At 37.8% G+C, this 21,988-nt stretch overlaps 1 protein-coding gene across 1 annotated transcript in view; it reads right to left on the bottom strand.

Annotated features, from left to right (window-relative positions):
- Positions 1 to 21,988, bottom strand: part of FAM184A (family with sequence similarity 184 member A) — a 573,060-nt gene that overhangs the window by 32,454 nt on the left and 518,618 nt on the right. Inside the window, exons 13-14 of the mRNA XM_053710789.1 lie at positions 18,184 to 18,368; positions 5,485 to 5,631 (exon numbers count right to left, since the gene is read on the bottom strand). Of these exons, the coding sequence (XP_053566764.1) occupies positions 5,485 to 5,631; positions 18,184 to 18,368 (332 nt within the window). The remainder of the gene's footprint in view (positions 1 to 5,484; positions 5,632 to 18,183; positions 18,369 to 21,988) is intronic.

The raw sequence follows: 21,988 nt of genomic DNA, 5'->3' as shown, positions 1-21,988 counted from the left end.
GTCCAGAGTAAACGACAAACAGGGCAGATGTTTGACGAAAATCTTTAGTAGCCTGTAAGTAAAACTTCAAGGCATGGACTACGTCCAGATTATGCAAAAGACGTTCCTTCTTTGAAGAAGGATTAGGACACAATGATGGAACAACAATCTCTTGATTGATATTCCTGTTAGAAACCACCTTAGGTAAAAACCCAGGTTTGGTACGCAGAACTACCTTGTCTGAATGAAAAATCAGATAAGGAGAATCACAATGTAAGGCAGATAACTCAGAGACTCTTCGAGCCGAGGAAATAGCCATCAAAAACAGAACTTTCCAAGATAAAAGTTTAATATCAATGGAATGAAGGGGTTCAAACGGAACTCCCTGAAGAACTTTAAGAACCAAGTTTAAGCTCCACGGGGGAGCAACAGTTTTAAACACCGGCTTAATCCTAACCAAAGCCTGACAAAATGCCTGGACGTCTGGAACTTCTGCCAGACGCTTGTGCAAAAGAATAGACAGAGCAGAGATCTGTCCTTTTAAAGAACTAGCTGATAAGCCTTTGTCCAAACCCTCTTGGAGAAAGGACAATATCCTAGGAATCCTAACCTTACTCCATGAGTAACTCTTGGATTCACACCAATAAAGATATTTACGCCATATCTTATGGTAGATTTTCCTGGTGACAGGCTTCCGAGCCTGTATTAAGGTATCAATGACTGACTCGGAGAAGCCACGCCTTGATAGAATCAAGCGTTCAATCTCCATGCAGTCAGTCTCAGAGAAATTAGATTTGGATGATTGAAAGGACCTTGTATTAGAAGGTCCTGCCTCAGAGGCAGAGTCCATGGTGGAAGAGATGACATGTCCACTAGGTCTGCATACCAGGTCCTGCGTGGCCACGCAGGCGCTATCAGAATCACTGATGCTCTCTCCTGTTTGATTTTGGCAATCAGTCGAGGGAGCAGAGGAAACGGTGGAAACACATAGGCCAGGTTGAAGAACCAAGGAGCTGCTAGAGCATCTATAAGCGTTGCTCCCGGGTCCCTGGACCTGGATCCGTAACAAGGAAGTTTGGCGTTCTGGCGAGAGGCCATGAGATCCAGTTCTGGTTTGCCTCAACGATGGACCAGTTGAGCAAACACCTCCAGATGGAGTTCACACTCCCCCGGATGAAAAGTCTGACGACTTAGAAAATCCGCCTCCCAGTTCTCTACGCCTGGGATGTGGATCGCTGACAGGTGGCAAGAGTGAGACTCTGCCCAGCGAATTATCTTTGAGACTTCTAACATCGCTAGGGAACTCCTGGTTCCCCCTTGATGGTTGATGTAAGCCACAGTCGTGATGTTGTCCGACTGAAATCTGATGAACCTCAGTGTTGCTAACTGAGGCCAAGCTAGAAGAGCCTTGAATATTGCTCTTAACTCCAGAATATTTATTGGGAGGAGTTTCTCCTCCTGAGTCCACGATCCCTGAGCCTTCAGGGAGTTCCAGACTGCGCCCCAACCTAGAAGGCTGGCATCTGTTGTTACAATCGTCCAATCTGGCCTGCGAAAGGTCGTACCCTTGGACAGGTGGACCCGAGAAAGCCACCAGAGAAGAGAATCTCTGGTCTCTTGATCCAGATTTAGTAGAGGGGACAAATCTGAGTAATCCCCATTCCACTGATTTAGCATGCATAATTGCAGCGGTCTGAGATGCAGGCGCGCAAATGGCACTATGTCCATTGCCGCTACCATTAAGCCGATTACTTCCATGCACTGAGCCACTGACGGGCGTGGAATGGAATGAAGGACACGGCAAGCATTTAGAAGTTTTGATAACATGGACTCCGTCAGGTAAATTTTCATCTCTACAGAATCTATAAGAGTCCCTAGGAAGGAGACTCTTGCGAGTGGTGATAGAGAACTCTTTTCCACGTTCACTTTCCACCCATGCGACCTCAGAAATGCCAGAACTATCTCTGTATGAGACTTGGCAATTTGAAAGCTTGATGCCTGTATCAGGATGTCGGCTAGATACGGAGCCACCGCTATGCCTCGCGGTCTTAGAACCGCCAGAAGTGAGCCCAGAACCTTTGTAAAAATTCTCAGGGCAGTGGCCAACCCAAAGGGAAGAGCTACAAATTGGTAATGCCTGTCTAGAAAGGCAAACCTTAGGAACCGATGATGATCTTTGTGAATCGGTATGTGAAGGTAGGCATCCTTTAAGTCCACTGTGGTCATGTACTGACCCTCTTGGATCATGGGTAGGATGGTCCGAATAGTTTCCATTTTGAATGATGGAACTCTGAGGAATTTGTGTAAGATCTTTAGATCCAAGATTGGTCTGAAGGTTCCCTCTTTCTTGGGAACCACAAACAGATTTGAATAAAATCCCTGTCCTTGTTCCGTCCGCGGAACTGGATGGATCACTCCCATTACTAGGAGGTCTTGCACACAGCTTAGGAATGCCTCTTTCTTTATCTGGTTTGCTGATAACCTTGAAAGATGAAATCTCCCTTGTGGAGGAGAAGCTTTGAAGTCCAGAAGATATCCCTGAGATATGATCTCCAACGCCCAGGGATCCTGAACATCTCTTGCCCATGCCTGGGCGAAGAGAGAAAGTCTGCCCCCCACTAGATCCGTTTCCGGATAGGGGGCCGTTCCTTCATGCTGTCTTGGGGGCAGCAGCAGGCTTTCTGGCCTGCTTGCCCTTGTTCCAGGACTGGTTAGGTTTCCAGGCCTGTCTGGAATGAGCAACAGTTCCCTCTTGTTTTGAAGCGGAGGAAGTTGATGCTGCTCCTGCCTTGAAATTTCAAAAGGCACGAAAATTAGACTGTTTGGCCTTTGATTTGGCCCTGTCCTGAGGAAGGGTATGACCCTTGCCTCCAGTAATGTCAGCAATAATTTCCTTCAAGCCAGGCCCGAATAAGGTCTGCCCCTTGAAAGGAATGTTGAGTAATTTAGACTTTGAAGTCACGTCAGCTGACCAGGATTTAAGCCATAGCGCCCTACGCGCCTGGATGGCGAATCCGGAATTCTTAGCCGTTAGTTTAGTCAAATGAACAATGGCATCAGAAACAAATGAGTTAGCTAGCTTAAGCGTTCTAAGCTTGTCAATAATTTCATTCAATGGAGCTGTCTGGATGGCCTCTTCCAGGGTCTCAAACCAGAATGCCGCAGCAGCAGTGACAGGCGCAGTGCATGCAAGGGGCTGTAAAATAAAACCTTGTTGAATAAACATTTTCTTAAGGTAACCCTCCAATTTTTTATCCATTGGATCTGAAAAAGCACAACTGTCCTCAACCGGGATAGTGGTACGCTTTGCTAAAGTAGAAACTGCTCCCTCCACCTTAGGGACCGTCTGCCATAAGTCCCGTGTAGTGGCGTCTATTGGAAACATTTTTCTAAATATAGGAGGTGGGGAAAAGGGCACACCGCGTCTATCCCACTCCTTGCTAATAATTTCTGTAAGCCTTTTAGGTATAGGAAAAACGTCAGTACACACCGGCACCGCATAGTATCTATCCAGCCTACACAATTTCTCTGGAATTGCAACTGTGTTACAGTCATTCAGAGCAGCTAATACCTCCCCAAGCAATACACGGAGGTTCTCAAGCTTAAATTTAAAATTAGAAATCTCTGAATCAGGTTTCCCCGAGTCAGAGATTTCACCCACAGACTGAAGCTCTCCATCCTCATGTTCTGCATACTGTGACGCAATATCAGACATGGCTCTAACAGCATTTGCGCGCTCTGTATCTCTCCTAACCACAGAGCTATCGCGCTTGCCTCTTAATTCAGGCAATCTAGATAATACCTCTGACAGGGTATTATTCATGATTGCAGCCATGTCCTGCAAGGTAATCGCTCTGGGCGTCCCTGATGTAATTGGCGCCATATTAGCGTGCGTCCCCTGAGCGGGAGGCGAAGGGTCTGACACGTGGGGAGAGTTAGTCGGCATAACTTCCCCCTCGACAGAACCCTCTGGTGATAATTCTTTTATAGATAAAGACTGATCTTTATTGTTTAAGGTGAAATCAATACTTTTAGTACACATTCTCCTATGGGGCTCCACCATGGCTTTCAAACATAATGAACAAGTAGGTTCCTCTGTGTCAGACATGTTTAAACAGACTAGCAATGAGACTATCAAGCTTGGAAAACACTTTAAAACAAGTTTACAAGCAATATAAAAAAACGTTACTGCGCCTTTAAGAAACACAAATTTTCCCAAATTTTGAAATAACAGTGAAAAAATGCAGTTACACTAACGAAATTTTTACAGTGTATGTAATAAGTTAGCAGAGCATTGCACCCACTTGCAAATGGATGATTAACCCCTTAATACCAAAAACGGAATAACAAATGACAAAAACTGCCACAGCTCTACTGTGGCTTTTTACCTCCCTCAATACGACTTTTGAAGCCTTTTGAGCCCTTCAGAGAAGTCCTGGATCATGCAGGAAGAAGCTGGATGTCTGTGTCTGTAATTTTTGCTGTGCAAAAAAACGCCAAAATAGGCCCCTCCCACTCATATTACAACAGTGGGAAGCCTCAGGGAACTGTTTCTAGGCAAAATTCAAGCCAGCCATGTGGAAAAAACTAGGCCCCAATAAGTTTTATCACCAAACATATGTAAAAAACGATTAAACATGGCAGCAAACGTTTTAAAATACACTTTTATAAGAGTATGTATCTCTATTAATAAGCCTGATACCAGTCGCTATCACTGCATTTAAGGCTTTACTTACATTACTTCGGTATCAGCAGCATTTTCTAGCAAATTCCATCCCTAGAAAAATATTTTAACTGCACATACCTTATTACAGGAAAACCTGCACGCTATTCCCCCTCTGAAGTTACCTCACTCCTCAGAATATGTGAGAACAGCAAAGGATCTTAGTTACTTCTGCTAAGATCATAGAAAACGCAGGCAGATTCTTCTTCTAAATACTGCCTGAGATAAACAGTACACTCCGGTACCATTTAAAAATAACAAACTTTTGATTGAAGAAATAAACTAAGTATAAAACACCACAGTCCTCTTACGACCTCCATCTTAGTTGAGAGTTGCAAGAGAATGACTGGATATGGCAGTGAGGGGAGGAGCTATATAGCAGCTCTGCTGTGGGTGATCCTCTTGCAACTTCCTGTTGGGAAGGAGAATATCCCACAAGTAATGGATGATCCGTGGACTGGATACACTTAACAAGAGAAAGAAATACATTTACATCACTTTAATTATAGTAATCTTGTTCAACTGATGCTACACGCTCTACTGGGACCTGAAAAGTGAGTCAGAAACACATGACAACTAAAATCAGTTGTGTGATTGTAGAAATGTTTTACTTAGACTTTTTTTTTAATATCACAAGATAGTTACAAATATTGATAAAATATTAGTTTATTAATTGGTTAGCTACTAACAGAAGAAGAGGTTAGTATTATTATTTTTTTATTATTATTAATAGTATTAAGCTAAGGTTAGTTTGTAAGTTATCTTAATCCACTCAAACTTACGCAACTTGTAACGTTGATATTTTTTCCATGAGCTGTGCTTGGATCTTTGCAGTTTCTGCCACTATATTTTGCTTTTCTCTGATGTGGACAGCTGTTATGTCATTCAAATCTTCCTCATGTTTCTTGTTTAAATCTTGTACATGCATCCTTTTTTAAAAATCAAATATATATGTTCTTAAGTAAATTTAGTTAAAAAAAAAAACTTCTGTCTTTGCACACATGATAAATGATGAATAAATTATATTACTTATATTAATATATTGGCATACATTTTTAAAGAATGAAGAGGTATTTCCTGGACTCCTCTGTTGACTGTCAGTAACAAACTGCTGCATATAGAATACATGAATATCTGGTGAATCAAATTTTAGTCCCAGAATACAAGTGGCACGCTATTTTTTTCTTTGAGCTTGAGCGCTAACTGTGCTCAAGTAAAAAACTTAGCATGGCCAGATTAGCACAGGTATTACAAGTTGCAAGTATATATATATATATATATATATATATATATATATATATATATATATATACAGTATATTATATAAAAGGAAAGAAAACTGTGACTCCAGCTCTGAAAAAAACAGATGCACACTACCCAGGGTGCTGCCCAAATAGACCTATTAGGATAAAGAGGTTCTCTATAGTCCCAATAAACAACAAGTCGTGGAAAGGAAAGAAATTGGTATAATAGGGCCCAGACTGAGAAGGAGCTACAATTATGGTAAAAATGATAAAAATGTATGAAGTATGTATAATACAATAAAATCACACTTTTAAAATACTATAGGGTACACTAAAAGAAAATAATAATCACAAATATAAATCATAAATTATGATACAAGCAGTTATACAAAAGAAAAATGTGTATATAACTCCATACAATCAAAAAACAAAGACTACTGTATACTATTAAAATGAGTATCTCATCAGCTCAAAGTAATATTAATTTAAAAAGTCAGAATAGTGCGATGGTCCAGGATCCTCTAGGGCAGGGGTCGCCAACCTTTTGGACCTCAGGGACCACTAAACTCACAATTTTGAATCCCGTGGACCACTAACATGTTTTTTTTAAAAAAGGTACAAACCTCTATAAATGTACATAACTGTACATAACTAGTATAACCATAGCTAAGTTTACATTATGTATATATTTACACATTTTGAAGAATTATTTTTTGGAATTAACTAAAAAACAGAGAATACTTCCAAACGACAGATGAAAAGTAAGTGCCAACTTTTGAGCTGAAAACAGAGCGCCAGAAAGTGTGAAAAAAATAATTATGTTTAAAAGGACCACAAGACTTCCAATTTACCTCCCCAGTAAGGAATTATTCAAAACTACTTATGATCATGGACAGACATATATCAGAAAGCTCTCAATATGGATGTGAGCTAACCACGACTGATGTTACTGGTGATTACTATAATACTGGTGGGATATGGCTGATCTGCTGGATGGCAGTTACTGGAATTCAGGTGGAATGGCTTTGTGCGCAGGAAAATTATTAGAATTAAAAATAATTAATATTTAATAATAATAAAAAAAAAAAGAAGATGGAGGGGAGGAAGACAAACAGTGATGTAAGTCCATCTGAAGGAATTAGAAAAAACTACTACAAAGAGACAGGTAAAGGGAAGAAAATAAATAAAATATAAGAGAATTTTTTTTTAAGATTTTTTTTTTTTTTTTTTTATATACTTTAATTCCACTATTTAAAGCCAAGACTATACCAACCTCTGCTGACTTAGAATGGAAGCATCTTCCTCTAAACAGGCAGGAGAAGTTAAAATTACAATCTAGCTACGCAAGTTGCGCAGTACTATGCAACGTGAGTAGGGAGATTAAAATTTATCTCCTCCTACATCAGTTTTCACTGATGTCCAGCCAGGCACTGTAGGGAGTTGTGGCGCGACGGGGGTGACACCATCAGAGGAGATTAATTCCTGCTTGATGGTGTCAAGGACCACCAATATCTTCTCACGGACCACTGGTTGGCTACCGCTGCTCTAGGGTATCTACTTACACTCCACACCCTCAATCAATATGAGGTAAGAGCTGGGCTGTGTAGGGATAGTCAATCTTGGATACCAGGGAGCTTCGCACCAGATGACAGTAGTGAGTCAATCAGGCTTGGATATCAGTTCAAGGACGTATTTACATGTAAAGAGATAAAAACACCAATAGTGCAATACTGTATATGTACTTTAACACACACTTTATTCATCCCCAAATAGGTGCTCACATTCATTAACCTCAAAAGTATATGAGGTATTTAAAAAGCACATAAACATCATAAAAATGTCCTAATGTGTGCACCGTACAGAGTCCAAGTCTCCAAGTAATATTAGCAGCAATAACAGGTGTATCCTGACGCATTTCGAAGGAGTTATCAGTTTAAACCATCTTCCTGCCATCTTCCTGGATGTCCTGCCTTACTAGCATGAAAACGTAGCGAATTTGCCGATTCACTTGTGAATTCGGCTATAGTCCTGTTTGCACATAAGGCAGAACAAAACGGATCATCTACTTACTTGGCTAGCAAAACAGACATATTATACACTCCATTTAAAGAGGGCATTTGTGAAGTAAACTGATTTAACACTTTACTTATATCAATTGTCGAGTTGGCATCATACAGATCTTATCTATATCAGTATTATACAGTGTTATGACTTATCTGTACATTCAAAAACAATTTTCGCAATGTTAGAAAGTATATTTATAAACCAAAAACAAAAAATTAAAAGCTGTGAGATACTATCAATAAGAAAACTAAAATATAAATTATACAAAATTATAGCTTAGACTGGTGCTGGTAATAATAAAAGATACATCTGTAGCTTATAAAAATCTATAGTTAAAAACAAATAAAAAATAAATAAAAATATAGAAAGGGTGAATAATCAGTAGAAACATTAATTCTATAGATAGAAAACATCCTAAAATGTAATCATAGAAATAATCATTAGAAGTTATCTTCTCCATGAAAGATGGCATATACTAATAAACCATAATAAAACAAATGCTGATAATTTTATTTATGCTCAATCAACATTCTATTTCTGACCCCCTTCTAGAATAATTGTATTACATCTGATTGGAGCTCTATACTAAAAATGTGGCTAGATCTATGTCTTTGTTAAGTCCTATTGGAACGAGAGTCTGTAATGTGTAAATCCAAAAAGTCTCGCTTTTCCGCAGTTGTAATTCCCCACTGCCTCCCCTTTTGTTATTAGCTACACGATAAGATAGTTCCTTTCAGACATGTCAGATTTTTATTATGCTTTTCTCTATAGTGTGCTGAAAGGTTGTGGGATTTTTCACCCACTTCAATGTTATTAATGTGCTCTAATAGTCTTTTCTCGTATGGTCTAATAGTGCCCCCACATACTCTAGGCCACAACTGCATTGTAGAAGATAAACAAAATACTCTTAATCTCATATTTCTTATTAGTGACCGTTGATGTGATTTCTCTAGTTGGTTTGTTGGTCATATAATGATGCGCACATGCCACACAGTTTAGTCTATTACACTTAAAAAAGCCTATTGTTGCTTTACTTAGCCATGTCTTACTCTTAGTATTGCTACTTTTAAACTGGCTGGGTGCTAGAATATTTGTTAGCTTTTGGTTCTTCCTAAAGATAACCCTTGGTTCCTTTGCTATAATATTTTTTTTAGCAGGTCATCTTTTTTCAGAATATGCCAGTGTTTCCTCACAATCTGCTTAATCTCTGGTGTTTCCTCATTATAGGTAGTAATTAAATTAACTGTTTTTGGCAATTTAGTTTCTCTTTTCTCCTTTTTATCTTTTTCTTTGCAGGTATCTAGTAATTTTGCCCTATCCATATCACTCACTTTCTTAAGGGCATTGTCAGTCCTATATGTATTGTAACCCCTAGCCTTTAACCTTCTATTGAGAGATGTTGCCTCTCTCTCTAAGTCTTCATTTTTAGAACAATTTCTTTTTATTCGTTGAAATTGTCCCACATGTATATTATTTATCCATTTTGGATCATGACCACTCTTTGCATGTAGATACCCATTACTATATGTGTCTTTTTTTGTAGAGCTTTGTCTATATGTTTTCATTTTCACTAAAAATATGACAACCAGGAAATCAATTTCCTTATTGCTCCTTTTGCCTGTAAAGGTGAGATTAAATTCATTTGTATTAAGGTGTGTAATGAAATCCTCCAGATCCTTTTCTGTACCATCCCAAACAAATATAATATCATCTATGTACATTCTCCATATTATGATATTCTGTAGGTACATATTATTGTTCCAAATGACTTCCTCCTCCCACAAACCCATATAGAGATTGGCATAGCTGGGGGCAAATTTAGTCCCCATAGCAGTGCCGTTTGTTTGGAGGAAGAAGTCATTTTCGAACAGAGAATTTTTTTCCAAGGTAAATCTAATCAATTCTAGTAGAAAGTTTTGATGATTCTGATGTAAGTTAGTTGCTTTTTTATGCCAATAATTAATAGCTAGTATGCCCTTATTATGTGGGATGTTAGTGTACAAAGCATTAACATCTAGGGTAACCCATAGAAAACCTTCTTTCCATTTCACCTTACTCATTTTTTCTATTGTAAGATCTAAGTCCCGGTATCAATGGTTGAGGAAAACTATCAATATATTCTGATAACTTGGAAATTAAAGAGTTAATGCCAGAGACAATTGGTCTCCCGGGCAGTTTTGCACTGTCCTTATGGACTTTCGGGAGATGATAGAAAATGGTAGTAGCTGGTCATTTTTAAGATACTCCTACAGAATATCGTAATATGGGGAAGGTCCATAGATGATATTATATTTGTTTGGGATGGTACGGAAAAAGGATCTGAAGGATTTCATTACACACCGTAATACAAATTAATTTAATCTCACCTTTACAGGCAAAAGGAGCAATAAGGACATTGATTTCCTGGATGTCATATTTTTTCGTGAAAATGAAAACATACAGACAAAGCTCTACAAAAAAGACCCAGATAGTAATGGGTATCTACATGCAAAAAGTGGTCATGATCCAAAATGGATAAATAATATACCCGTGGCATAATTTCAAAGAATAAAAAGCAATTGTTCTAAAAATGAAGACTTTGAGTGTCATATTACAGTTTGTGGACTCTTACCCTTTTTCAAGCAAACTCTTTCACACCTATAATTGGATCATCGCTTTTGCTATAAAGCTCACCTTGCAACTCTCATCTTTGCTTGTTATTCTGTCTCCAATCAAGCTCTGTATCAAGCCCCTCCTCTGGGTGAATTACCGGTCTGAATCGTTGGCTATTCTGACTCACTCCTCATCCTCTGCTCTAACAACTTGCTACTTCCGGCTTCATTGCGGTGACGTCACACGCCGACTTGTCCTCACGGCTGCAGCTGCTACTGCCACGCTCTCCCTACTCAAACTTATTTTCGTGCAGGTTTGATTTCCATTTGACTCTTAATGTTCATAAGCCTTATCTCTGACATTGAATATCATTGTTTGCAAATTTGTGAATATCGTTACTCCATATTTATGCCATCTTATCATGTTTACCGGAGTCTCCTTGAACATATGATATTAACCTTACTTAGTTCAGCAACCTCATCTCCATCTTTGATTCAGTATTATCTTTTGAAAGTTATTTTTGCAAGTTGCTATATTTTTGTCCTTACTTATTTTTCCTTGCCATATATATATATGTCTAAAATTTACCCTCATATGAGAAATTGGCAGGAATATCCATCTGTATATGAGGTAATATACAGATGCATTTCAGATGCCATAGAATAAAATTGTAAATCTTCTGCGAAGTATAAAGTACTTATATGTTCAGCCTCCGCCAACCTGCAGGAGTTATTACAAACATACATATTGTTTTGCTAGGAATGAGATCTGCAACTGTGATCCTCATAATCATTAAGTTAACTATCTTTCACAGGGCGTTTATGATAGAAATAACAAGCCACAACATGGATCCAGCAGACCTTGTTAAACATGTTCAGGTTCTCACAGATAGAGTAGAGACACTCACACAAGGTTATAATAGTTTACACCAGGAAAATACAAATTTAAAATTGTATATAAATGAAAAATTACAATCAATGAGCTCCTCAAATTTAGCATCAGATCCACAACCCAGTCCACCAGAGAAATTCTCTGGAGATAGAAGGCAATACAGAGAATTTAAAAATGCTTGCCTTTTGTATTATGCGCTAAAACCAAGATCATATCCTAATGATCACGCTAAGGTGTTAACTACAATTTCATATCTGAGAGGAGAGCCCCGTAGCTGGGCTAACACATTTTTTGAGACTGATGACCCTATCTTGTATTCTTTAGAAAATTTCTTTAAAGCTATGAGTCAATTATATGACGACCCAAATAAACAACTCACAGCAGAAAACACTATGAGGTCATTGAGACAAAATAAACGACAGGTGGAAGAATATATTACAGACTTTAAAAAATGGTCAAAGGATACACTCTGGAATGACCTGTCGCTCAGAAATCAATTTCGGTTAGGGTTGTCTGATGCGTTAAAAGATGAACTGGCGAGAGTTCAGCTACCTGAATCTCTTGAAGATTTAATTAACCTCTGTATAGTTCTTGATAGAAGAATTAGAGAAAGGAGAGTAGAGAGGTATCAGTCAGATCACTCAATAAGAAAAACATACACTCCAAATTACTCAGAACATAGCATGAAAGTTACTAATAAAGACCCACCTGAGCCAATGGACCTAGGATTTATTAGAGGACCCTTGAACCAACAAGAGAAACAAAGAAGACGCAGCAACAACCTGTGTATGTACTGTGGAGCACCAGATCACACAGTTAAAGACTGCCCCCAATTGCGCACAAGGAAGGGTAAGCAAATAACTACTGCTAACTGTTTATCAACATACAGTAAACTATCATCTCACTGTCTACTATCTATTCTCTTACAGTGGGACCAACATCAACTACAAACCCAGGCTATCCTTGATTCTGGGGCTAGTTTGAATTATATTGATGCTGATTTTGTTAACCAAAATAAAATTCCATTAATTAAAAAAGCAAACCCCACTGTGTTACGTTTTATTGATGGAAAATCTATTTCCTCAGGTCCTATACAATACCAAACTATTCCGCTAAGAGTTATTTCCAAACAGAACCACACAGAATATATAACATTTGATGTTATACCTTCACCTCTTTATCCTGTGATACTTGGTATTACCTGGTTATCCTTACATGACCCTAATATTATTTGGTCAAACTCTACAACTGAGTTCACTTCAGATTATTGTAAAAAGACTTGTTTCCACTCTCATGTGCTCTTAACTGACACATCCTTAATACCCCCACAATATCAGACATTCTCTGATGTTTTTGACAAAAAGGAGGCAGAAAATTTGCCTCCTCATAGAAAATATGATTGTCCAATTGATTTACTACCTGGAGTGGACATCCCATACGGGCATATATTCCCTTTATCAGATTCAGAATTAGATTTCCTGAAAACATATTTGGAGGACAACTTAAAAAAAGGGTTTATTAAACCTTCTACTTCACCTGCAGGAGCAGGGATTTTCTTTGTTCGGAATAAAGATCATAGCTTAAGACCTATTGTTGATTATCGCGAACTTAACAAGCGCACTGTTAAAAACCGATACCCTTTACCTCTAATTCCTGACCTGATCGAAAGGTTACAAGGTGCAAAATTCTTCACAAAACTGGACTTGAGGGGTGCTTACAATTTAGTTCGAATCAAATCAGGGCATGAATGGCTGACTGCCTTCCGTACCCGATATGGGCTATACGAATATACGGTCATGCCCTTCGGGCTATGTAACGCCCCAGCGACTTTCCAGTTTCTGATAAATGATATTTTTAAAGATTTACTCGATATATTTATAGTGATTTATTTGGATGACATTCTCATCTACTCAAAGTCTTTCGATGAACATATTCAACATGTAAAAGTGGTACTCACTAGGTTACGTGAAAACCACCTCTACGTAAAACTTGAAAAATGTGAATTTCACACTAACAAGATAACCTTCTTAGGTTATACTATTAGTTCTGAAGGAATAAACATGGAAGAGGATAAGATCTCAGCGATCTTACGTTGGCCGAGACCCACTAACAAGAAACAAGTCCAAAGATTCATGGGCTTTGCTAATTTTTATCGGAAATTTATACGGAACTTCGCACATATAACAAAACCTTTAACTAATCTTACAAAGAAGAACACACCCTTTCAGTGGGGAATTGAAGCACAAACAGTCTTCGATAATTTAAAGAAATCTTTCACTAGTGCACCTATTTTGCACTTTCCAAACCCAAAACTTCAATACATTCTTGAGGTAGATGCCTCGAATGTAGCAATTGGAGCTATTCTCTCACAAAGAGAGAGTTTGGAAAAGCCGTTACATCCAGTAGCTTATTACTCACGAACCTTAACATCGGCTGAAGAAAACTATCCAATAGGAGAAAAAGAACTTCTCGCTATTAAAAGTTCTATGGAACACTGGAGGCATCTTCTTGAGGCCACTTTAAACCCTATACTGATTTATACAGATCATAGGAACCTGCAGTACCTTAAAACTAACAGGACTTTAACATCCAGACAGGTACGATGGAATCTCTTCTTTAACAGGTTTAACTTCCTCATAACTTACAGACCAGCTTCTAAAAATCGTAAGGCAGATGCTCCCGACTGCTCTGAGCAGGCGGACAGGAATCGCCGGAAATCAACCCGATCGAATACGATCGGGTTGATTGACACCTCCCTGCTGGAGGCCGATTGGCCGCGAGTCAGCAGGGGGCGGCGTTGCACCAGCAGCTCTTGTGAGCTGCTGGTGCAATGTTAAATGCGGAGAGCATATTGCTCTCCGCATTTAGCGAGGTCTTGCGGACCTGATCCGCAGTGTCAGATCAGGTCCGCAAGCCCTTTGATAAATGGGCCTGTAAGACTCTTTATAATTGTAGAACTGAGTATGTTGTTTATCTTCTACAAAGCAGTTGTGGCCTACAGTATGTGGGGTGCACCATTGACCCATACTAGAAAAGACTATTAAAGCACATTAATAACATTGAAGTGGGTGAAAAATCCCACAACCTTTCAGCACACTATAGAGAAAAGCATAATACAAATCTGACATTTCTAAAAGGCAGTATCTTGGAATGTGTAGCTAATAACAAAAGGGGAGGCAGTAGGGAATTACAACTGCGGAAAAGAGAGACTTTTTGGATTTACACATTACAGACTCTCACTCTATTAGGACTGAAAGACATAGATCTAGCCGCATTTTTAGTATAGAGCTCCAATCAAATGTAATAAAATTATTCTAAAAGGGGGTCACAAATAGAATGTTGAGTGAGCATAAATAAAATTATCAGCATTCATTTCATTAGGGTTTATTAGTATACCATCTTTCATGGAGGATATAACTTCTAAGGATTATTTCTATGATTAAATTTTAGGATGTTTTCTATCTATAGGCTTAATGTTTCTACTGATTATTCACCCTTTACATATTTTTAGTTATTTTTTATTCATGTTTTTAACTATGAGTTTTTATAAGCTAGAGATGTATGGTTTATTATTACCAGCACCAGTCTAAGGTATCATTTATATTTTAGTTTTCTTATTGATAGTATCTCACAGGTTTTAATTTTTTGTTTTTGGTTTATAAATGTACTTTTTAACATTGCGAAAATTGTTTTTGAATGCACTGATGGGTAAGTAATAACACTGTATAGTACTGATATAGATAAGATCTGTAGTATACCAACTCGATAATTGATAAGTAAAGTGTTAAATTAGTTTATTTTACAACTGCCACCTTTAAATGGAGTGTATGTGTATAATATGTCAGTTTCGCTAGCCAATTAAGTAGACGATCCGTTTTTCTGCCTTATGTGCAAACTTGACAATAGCTGAATTAACAAGTCAATCAGCAAATTCGCTATGTTATCATGCTAGTAAGACAGGACATCCAATAGGATGAATGAGTTACCATGTGACGAAATAGTCCAGTGAGGCTTCATTCAATCGCAACAATCCAGGTAAAAGGGGCATGTCTCCCCCCTGGTTTAAAGTGAGATTTCCAGTAATTGCCTGGTAATATCCTCTGAGGAACAAGGTTTAAACTGATAATTCCTTCGAAACGCGTCAGAATACACCTGTTATTGCTGCTAATATTACTTGGAGACTTGGACTCTTTACGGTGCGCACATTAGGACGTTTTTATGATGTTTATGTGCGCTTTTTAAATACCTCATATACTTTTGAGGTTAATAAATGTGAGCACCTATTTGGGGATGAATAAAGTGTGTGTTTAAGTACATATACAGTATCGCACTATTGGTGTTTTTATCTCTTTACATGTAAATACGTCCTTGAACTGATATCCAAGCCTGATTGACTCACTACTGTCATCTCTTGCGAAGCTCCCTGGTGTCCAAGATTGATTATCCCTACACAGCGCAGCTCTTACCTCATATTGATTGAGGGTATGGAGTGTAAGTAGATATCCTCCTAGAGGGTCCTGGACCATCGCACTATTCTGACTTTTTAAATTATTACAGTATTCTTTGTTTTTTGATTGTATGGAGTTATATACACATTTTTCTTTTGTTGTATGACTGTTTATATCATAATTTATTTGTGATTATTATTTTCTTTTAATGACTAATACTTGTGTACCCTACAGTATTTTAAAAGTGTGATTTTATTGTATTATACATACTTTATACATTTTTATCATTTTATCATTTTAACCATAATTGTAGCTCCTTCTCAGTCTGCGGCCTATTATACCAATTTCTTTCCTTTTCATACAGTATATATATTTATATCTGTAAATTTTTTGGGGAAAATATATATCTATATCTATATATATACTCCCCGAAAAACACTACTGGAAAGAAGGGATAATGTAGAGAAAAAACCCCTCTAAATTAGTATTTGTGAGTCAGTATTCCCCCTGGAATCAACAAGTTCTTATGATCTTACGTAGACATTGGCATATTTTGAGTACATGTAATCCTGATATCCAATAATTTAAAAGTCCCCTTATGCCTGCTTATAAAAGAGGGAGAAATGTAAAAGATGTTTTAGTAAGGGCAGATATTGGTCCTTCTAAACACTCCTCACAAATGTATATTGGTAAGAAAAATCTGGGTTGTTATTCCTGTCTTGGCTGTTCACATTGCAACAGTTTAATTAAGGGGTCAAGATTTAATCATCCAATGTCAGGCAAAAAATAAAACATTAGGGGATACTATACCTGCAATACGGATTTTGCTGTTTACCTAATTAAATGTCCATGTGGGCTAGGGTATGTAGGGGAGACCACCCGTACTGTGAGGGAACGTTCTACCCAGCACAAAAGTCACATTAGGACTAAGAAAATCGATGCCCCAGAAGCCCATCATTTTTTGTCAGCAGGACACAATTTGAGCCAACTTAGGTTTTAAATCCTGGAACAGGTGAAACAACCTAGGAGGGGTGGTGATCGCATTAAATTACTTAAAAAAACGTGAGGCATTTTTGATTTTTAAACTTGGTACTTTGAGGCCAGGGGGAATGAATAAAGAACTTGACTGGTCTATATTTTTGTAGCACAAATATATAATGTGTTGGACATGTAATGTTTGATTTATAGTATGGATTATAAAAAAAAATTACTTTGTAAATAGGTGAATATGATTTGTATTTGGTGACTATGTGTAAATTTAATGCATTGAATGTACAGACTGTAAAATGACCACTAGATGGAGTTGTATTCTATATGTGTATTGTGTACAGGTGACTTGATATTGGGGGTGGGGTCTGTATAGATATTTAAGGATGAAGTCAGTTCCTGTTTAACTATACATGACTAAAGACATTTGTCTGAAACGTTATTTTCAGTCTGGCTCAATAAACACTTGACCACTTTTGAATTTTGGTGGTGCGGCTATTTTTTGGAGTTGCTATTATCGTTGGGGGATTGTGCAGAGCTCCTTTAGCTTGCACACCGTTTGTGTCCCAGGTGCTGGATTCTTTGAACATTATACCTATATATATAGGTAGCTCAGAGACTGTTCCCTGCAAAAGCTTTAAGAGACTTCCAGAAACCTTTTGAAATCCAAAAACCTCACTGAGATCTACTTTTAGATTACTAAATCCTCATAGCGAAACAGTTAACCAGAGCTCTGAGGATGCAGTAATCATTCTAGATTAAAGGGACATAATACTCATTTGCTAAATCACTTGAAAGTGATGCAGCATAACTGTAAAAAGCTGACAGGAAAACATCACCTGAACTCTATGAGATTTCATAGTAAACTTCCTTAAACTGAATAGGGAAGTAACATGAGTGTGCATGAGGCACGCTACCTTGCAAGTCCCGGGACAGACTTACTGATTTGCTGCTTAAAGTCCGTTACAGTAAGGTGTGCATTTTACTTTTAAGGTAAAATATCTTTCTTTTTTACATTGAGATGTTAAGGTGATATTTTCTAGTCAGCTTTTTACAGCTATGCTGCATGACTTTCAAGTGTTTCAACATTTGGGTATCATGTTTCTTTAAATGGTGATTTTTAAGCACTAAGTGTATATAGAAAAATTCACTAAGCAGCTTGCATTTATCTTAAGTAGGATTGCTTATTTAATAATTATATCTACCATTATTCAAATTCAGGTCTAAAATATAATGAATAGAAGAAATGGAGTACCTAATCTGCTGATTGGCTTCACTGCGTATTCGGAGAATCTCTTTCCCTTTAAACTCCAATTCCTTGGTTAGAGTGTTTATACTCTCATGAAGTATCACTGATTCCCTATTCAGATCCGATATATGTTGTTCTTGGCGCTTTGTCTGACCCTCAAGATCTTTTATTCGTACCAGAAAATCAGCCTCCTATTAAACAAAAAAATATATATATGTCTGCAAATGTCTTTAAATTGTTGCTTTTTCGGTTTTTAATAGTTTCATGATAAATGTCCTATAAGAATATTTGAATTTACTCTAAAGATTACACAAATCAAATTGTCACAATACAGTGTGGATAATATTGTTATATCGGTATATAATATCGCCAGGCTAAACATTTCATGAGATACATTTCATGCATAATCTTGACTTTTAATATTAAAAATAGTAGGAAATGAATTTATTGTTTTTATTATTATTATTAACCTTTTACTGCCGTTATGGCGTTGTATTCCGTCCAAACGGTACTGGGCTTTAGCGCTGTTAGGACGAAATACAACGTCATAGCCGTTTGGCTGTCCTGAAGCCAATGGCGCTTCCTTGATGTGATCGTGGTCTGGAGGGCGTGCCTAGTGTCATAGGGACGCCCCCCTGACCTGATCCCATAATTGAAATCTTGCGATCACGTGCACAATTGCGGGATTTCAATTTGTCTACATTGCAACGTTGTTCCGATGTAGACATTATGACCCTGCCGTGAAAGAGTTAATAACAATAATTTTAACCTTTAGTAATATTAAAACATATTCTATATAAAGTCAAAAAGCATTTGTACCTAATCAAATAACATCAAATAACTCACAGAATACTTTTAAAGTTGGCTGACAATCATTTGAAGAACTATGTCTAACCAAAATGAAAAAAAAAAAAAAAAAATACAAATTTTGTATTTAGGAAAAACAAGTCATTTATATTTCAAATGACAACATATTTGAACTTTTTGGGTTCCTAAACATCCCAGTAATGATCAGAACTCCTATACCTTCTGTCTGCTTAACCCCTTAATGACCGGACCATTTTTCAATTTTCTTACCCTTAATGACAATGGCTATTTTTACATTTCTGCAGTGTTTGTGTTTAGCTGTAATTTTCCTCTTACTCATTTACTGTACCCACTCACATTATATACCGTTTTTCTCGCCATTAAATGGACTTTCTAAAGATACCATTATTTTCATCATATCTTATAATTTACTATATAAAAATATATATAAAATATGAGGAAAAAATTGAAAAAAACACACTTTTTCTAACTTTGACCCCCAAAATCTGTTACACATCTACAATCACCAAAAAACACCCATGCTAAATAGTTTCTAAATTTTGTCCTGAATTTAGAAATACCCAATGTTTACATGTTCTTTGCTTTTTTTGCAAGTTATAGGGCAATAAATACAAGTAGCACTTTGCTATTTCCAAACCACTTTTTTTTCAAAATTAGCGCTAGTTACATTGGAACACTGATATCTGTCTGGAATCCCTGAATAGCCATTGACATGTATATATATTTATTTAGAAGACATCCCAAAGTATTGATCTAGGCCCATTTTGGTATATTTCATGCCACCATTTCACTGCCAAATGCGATCAAATAAAATAAATTGTTTACTTTTTCACAAATTTTTTCACAAACTTTAGGTTTCTCGCTGAATTTATTTACAAATAACTTATGCAATTATGGCATACATGGTTGTAAATACCTTTCTGGGATCCCCTTTGTTCAGAAATAGCAGACATATATGGCTTTGGCGTTGCTTTTTGGTAATTAGAAAGCCGCTAAATGCCGCTGCACACCACGTGTGTATTATGCCCAGCAGTGAAGGGGTTAATTAGGTAGCTTGTAGGGAGCTTTTAGGTTTAATTTTAGTTTAGTGTAGTGTAGTAGACAACCCAAATTATTGATCTAGGCCCATTTTGGTATATTTCATGTCACCATTTCACCGCCAAATACGATCAAATAAAAAAAAAAGACTGTTAAATTTATCACAATTTTAGGTTTCTCACTGAAATTATTTACAATTAGCTTGTGCTATTATGGCACAAATGGTTGTAAATACTTCTCTAGGATCCCCTTTGTTCAGAAATAGCAGACATATATGGCTTTGGCGTTGCTTTTTGGTAATAATAAGGCCGTTAAATGCTGCTGCGCAGCACACTTGTAATATGCCCAGCAGTTAGGGGTTAATTAGGTAGCTTGTAGGGTTAATTTTTAGCTCTATTGTAGAGATCAGCCTCCCACCTGACACATCCCACCCCCTGATCCCCCCTGACCCCCCTCAAACAGCTCTCTTCCCTCCCCCACCTCACAATTGTCACCGCCATCTTAAGTACTGGCAGAAAGTCTGCCAGTACTGAAATAAAAAGCTTTTTTTTTTTTTTTTTTTTTTTTTTTTATACTGTCTGCAGTGATGGATCCCCCCTTACCTCACAACCTCCCTGATCCCCCCATACATTTCTCTAACACTCCCCTGGACCCCCTCTACATATATGCCTCCATCTTGGGTACTGGCAGCTGTCTGCCAGTACCCAATTTGCCCCCCAAATTTTTTTTTTTTTTTAACTTTTTTATGTAAAGCATTTGTTTTCTGTAGTGTAGCTGGCCCCCCTCAACAATCTACATCCCTCCCCCTCCCAGATCCCTTACTAAAATACAGAGATCAGCATTTATCGGTATTGTTTTTTTTTTATGCAAATTTTGCGTGCGTGCGTGCGCGCACGCGCGCACACACCGCCCCCCGCCCCCCCCCGGCCGCACCAGCCCACAATCGCCGACAAGATCGGTAAGAGAGGCAATATATTACAACGGCAAACAGTGCCGATGGAAGCTGCTCCCACCCACCAACGTGAACAAATGTTTAGCCATCAATGGCCGATGCAGAGAGGGCCACAGAGTGGCCCTTTCTGCATCAGTGGGTAATATAGGGGATTGCAGTGATGTCTCAATATTGAGACATCACTACAATCTCTTGTAAGCAGCTGGAAGCGATCATGATCGCTCCCAGCACTTCAAAAGGCAGAGGACGTACCAGGTACGTCAATTGTCACTAAGGGGAGATTTTCCTATGACGTACCTGGTACGTCCTCTGTCATTAAGGGGTTAAAGGGACAGTAAAGTCAAAATTGAACTTAAATACATTGGATAGAGCATGTAATTTGAAACAACGTATCAATTTTGCTTAGTTCTCTTTGTTTCCTTTATTAAAAAGTAATCATAGATGAGCTCAGGAGCGTGCATTTGTCTCTAGCCATCTGGCAGCAGTGTTTGCAACATTGTTTATAACAGGGTTTTCAAACCTGTTCTCAGGCCTCCCTAGCAGGCCAGATTTTCAGGATTACCTTGGGTGAGAACAGGTTAATAACCATGTTTAGTAATCAGCTGATTAATTAACCGGGGCTACAGTTGAGATGTCCTGAAAATTTGGCCTGTTAGGGAGGCCTGTGGACAGGTTTGAAACCTTTGGTTTATAGTAATGCTATACATAAATACAAACACTGCTGCCATAGGGCTCCATTTATCAAACTGCAATAACAGCTTCGGAAACCCAGCATTTCAGGTTTGCGTGAGCAAGACTAAAAAATGCTAGTTGAGTAGCAGCGGGCTTAAATGATTATAGAACACTGTTATAAAATTCATTTTTAAAACACACTTATCTGCAGCTATATATAATATAAACAGTTTCTTCTTACGTTTTTTTTAAAACAAAGCCTCTTAGGTGTTTAAATTAAAAATTTTATTTTCCATAATGACGTTGGAAAAGACAGCCCAC

This window comes from Bombina bombina, chromosome 4 (assembly GCF_027579735.1).
Source record: "Bombina bombina isolate aBomBom1 chromosome 4, aBomBom1.pri, whole genome shotgun sequence".
Classification (NCBI taxonomy): Eukaryota; Metazoa; Chordata; class Amphibia; order Anura; family Bombinatoridae; genus Bombina; species Bombina bombina.
Note: the sequence above shows the minus strand (reverse complement) of the source record. Positions and strands in the feature narration are given on the sequence as shown.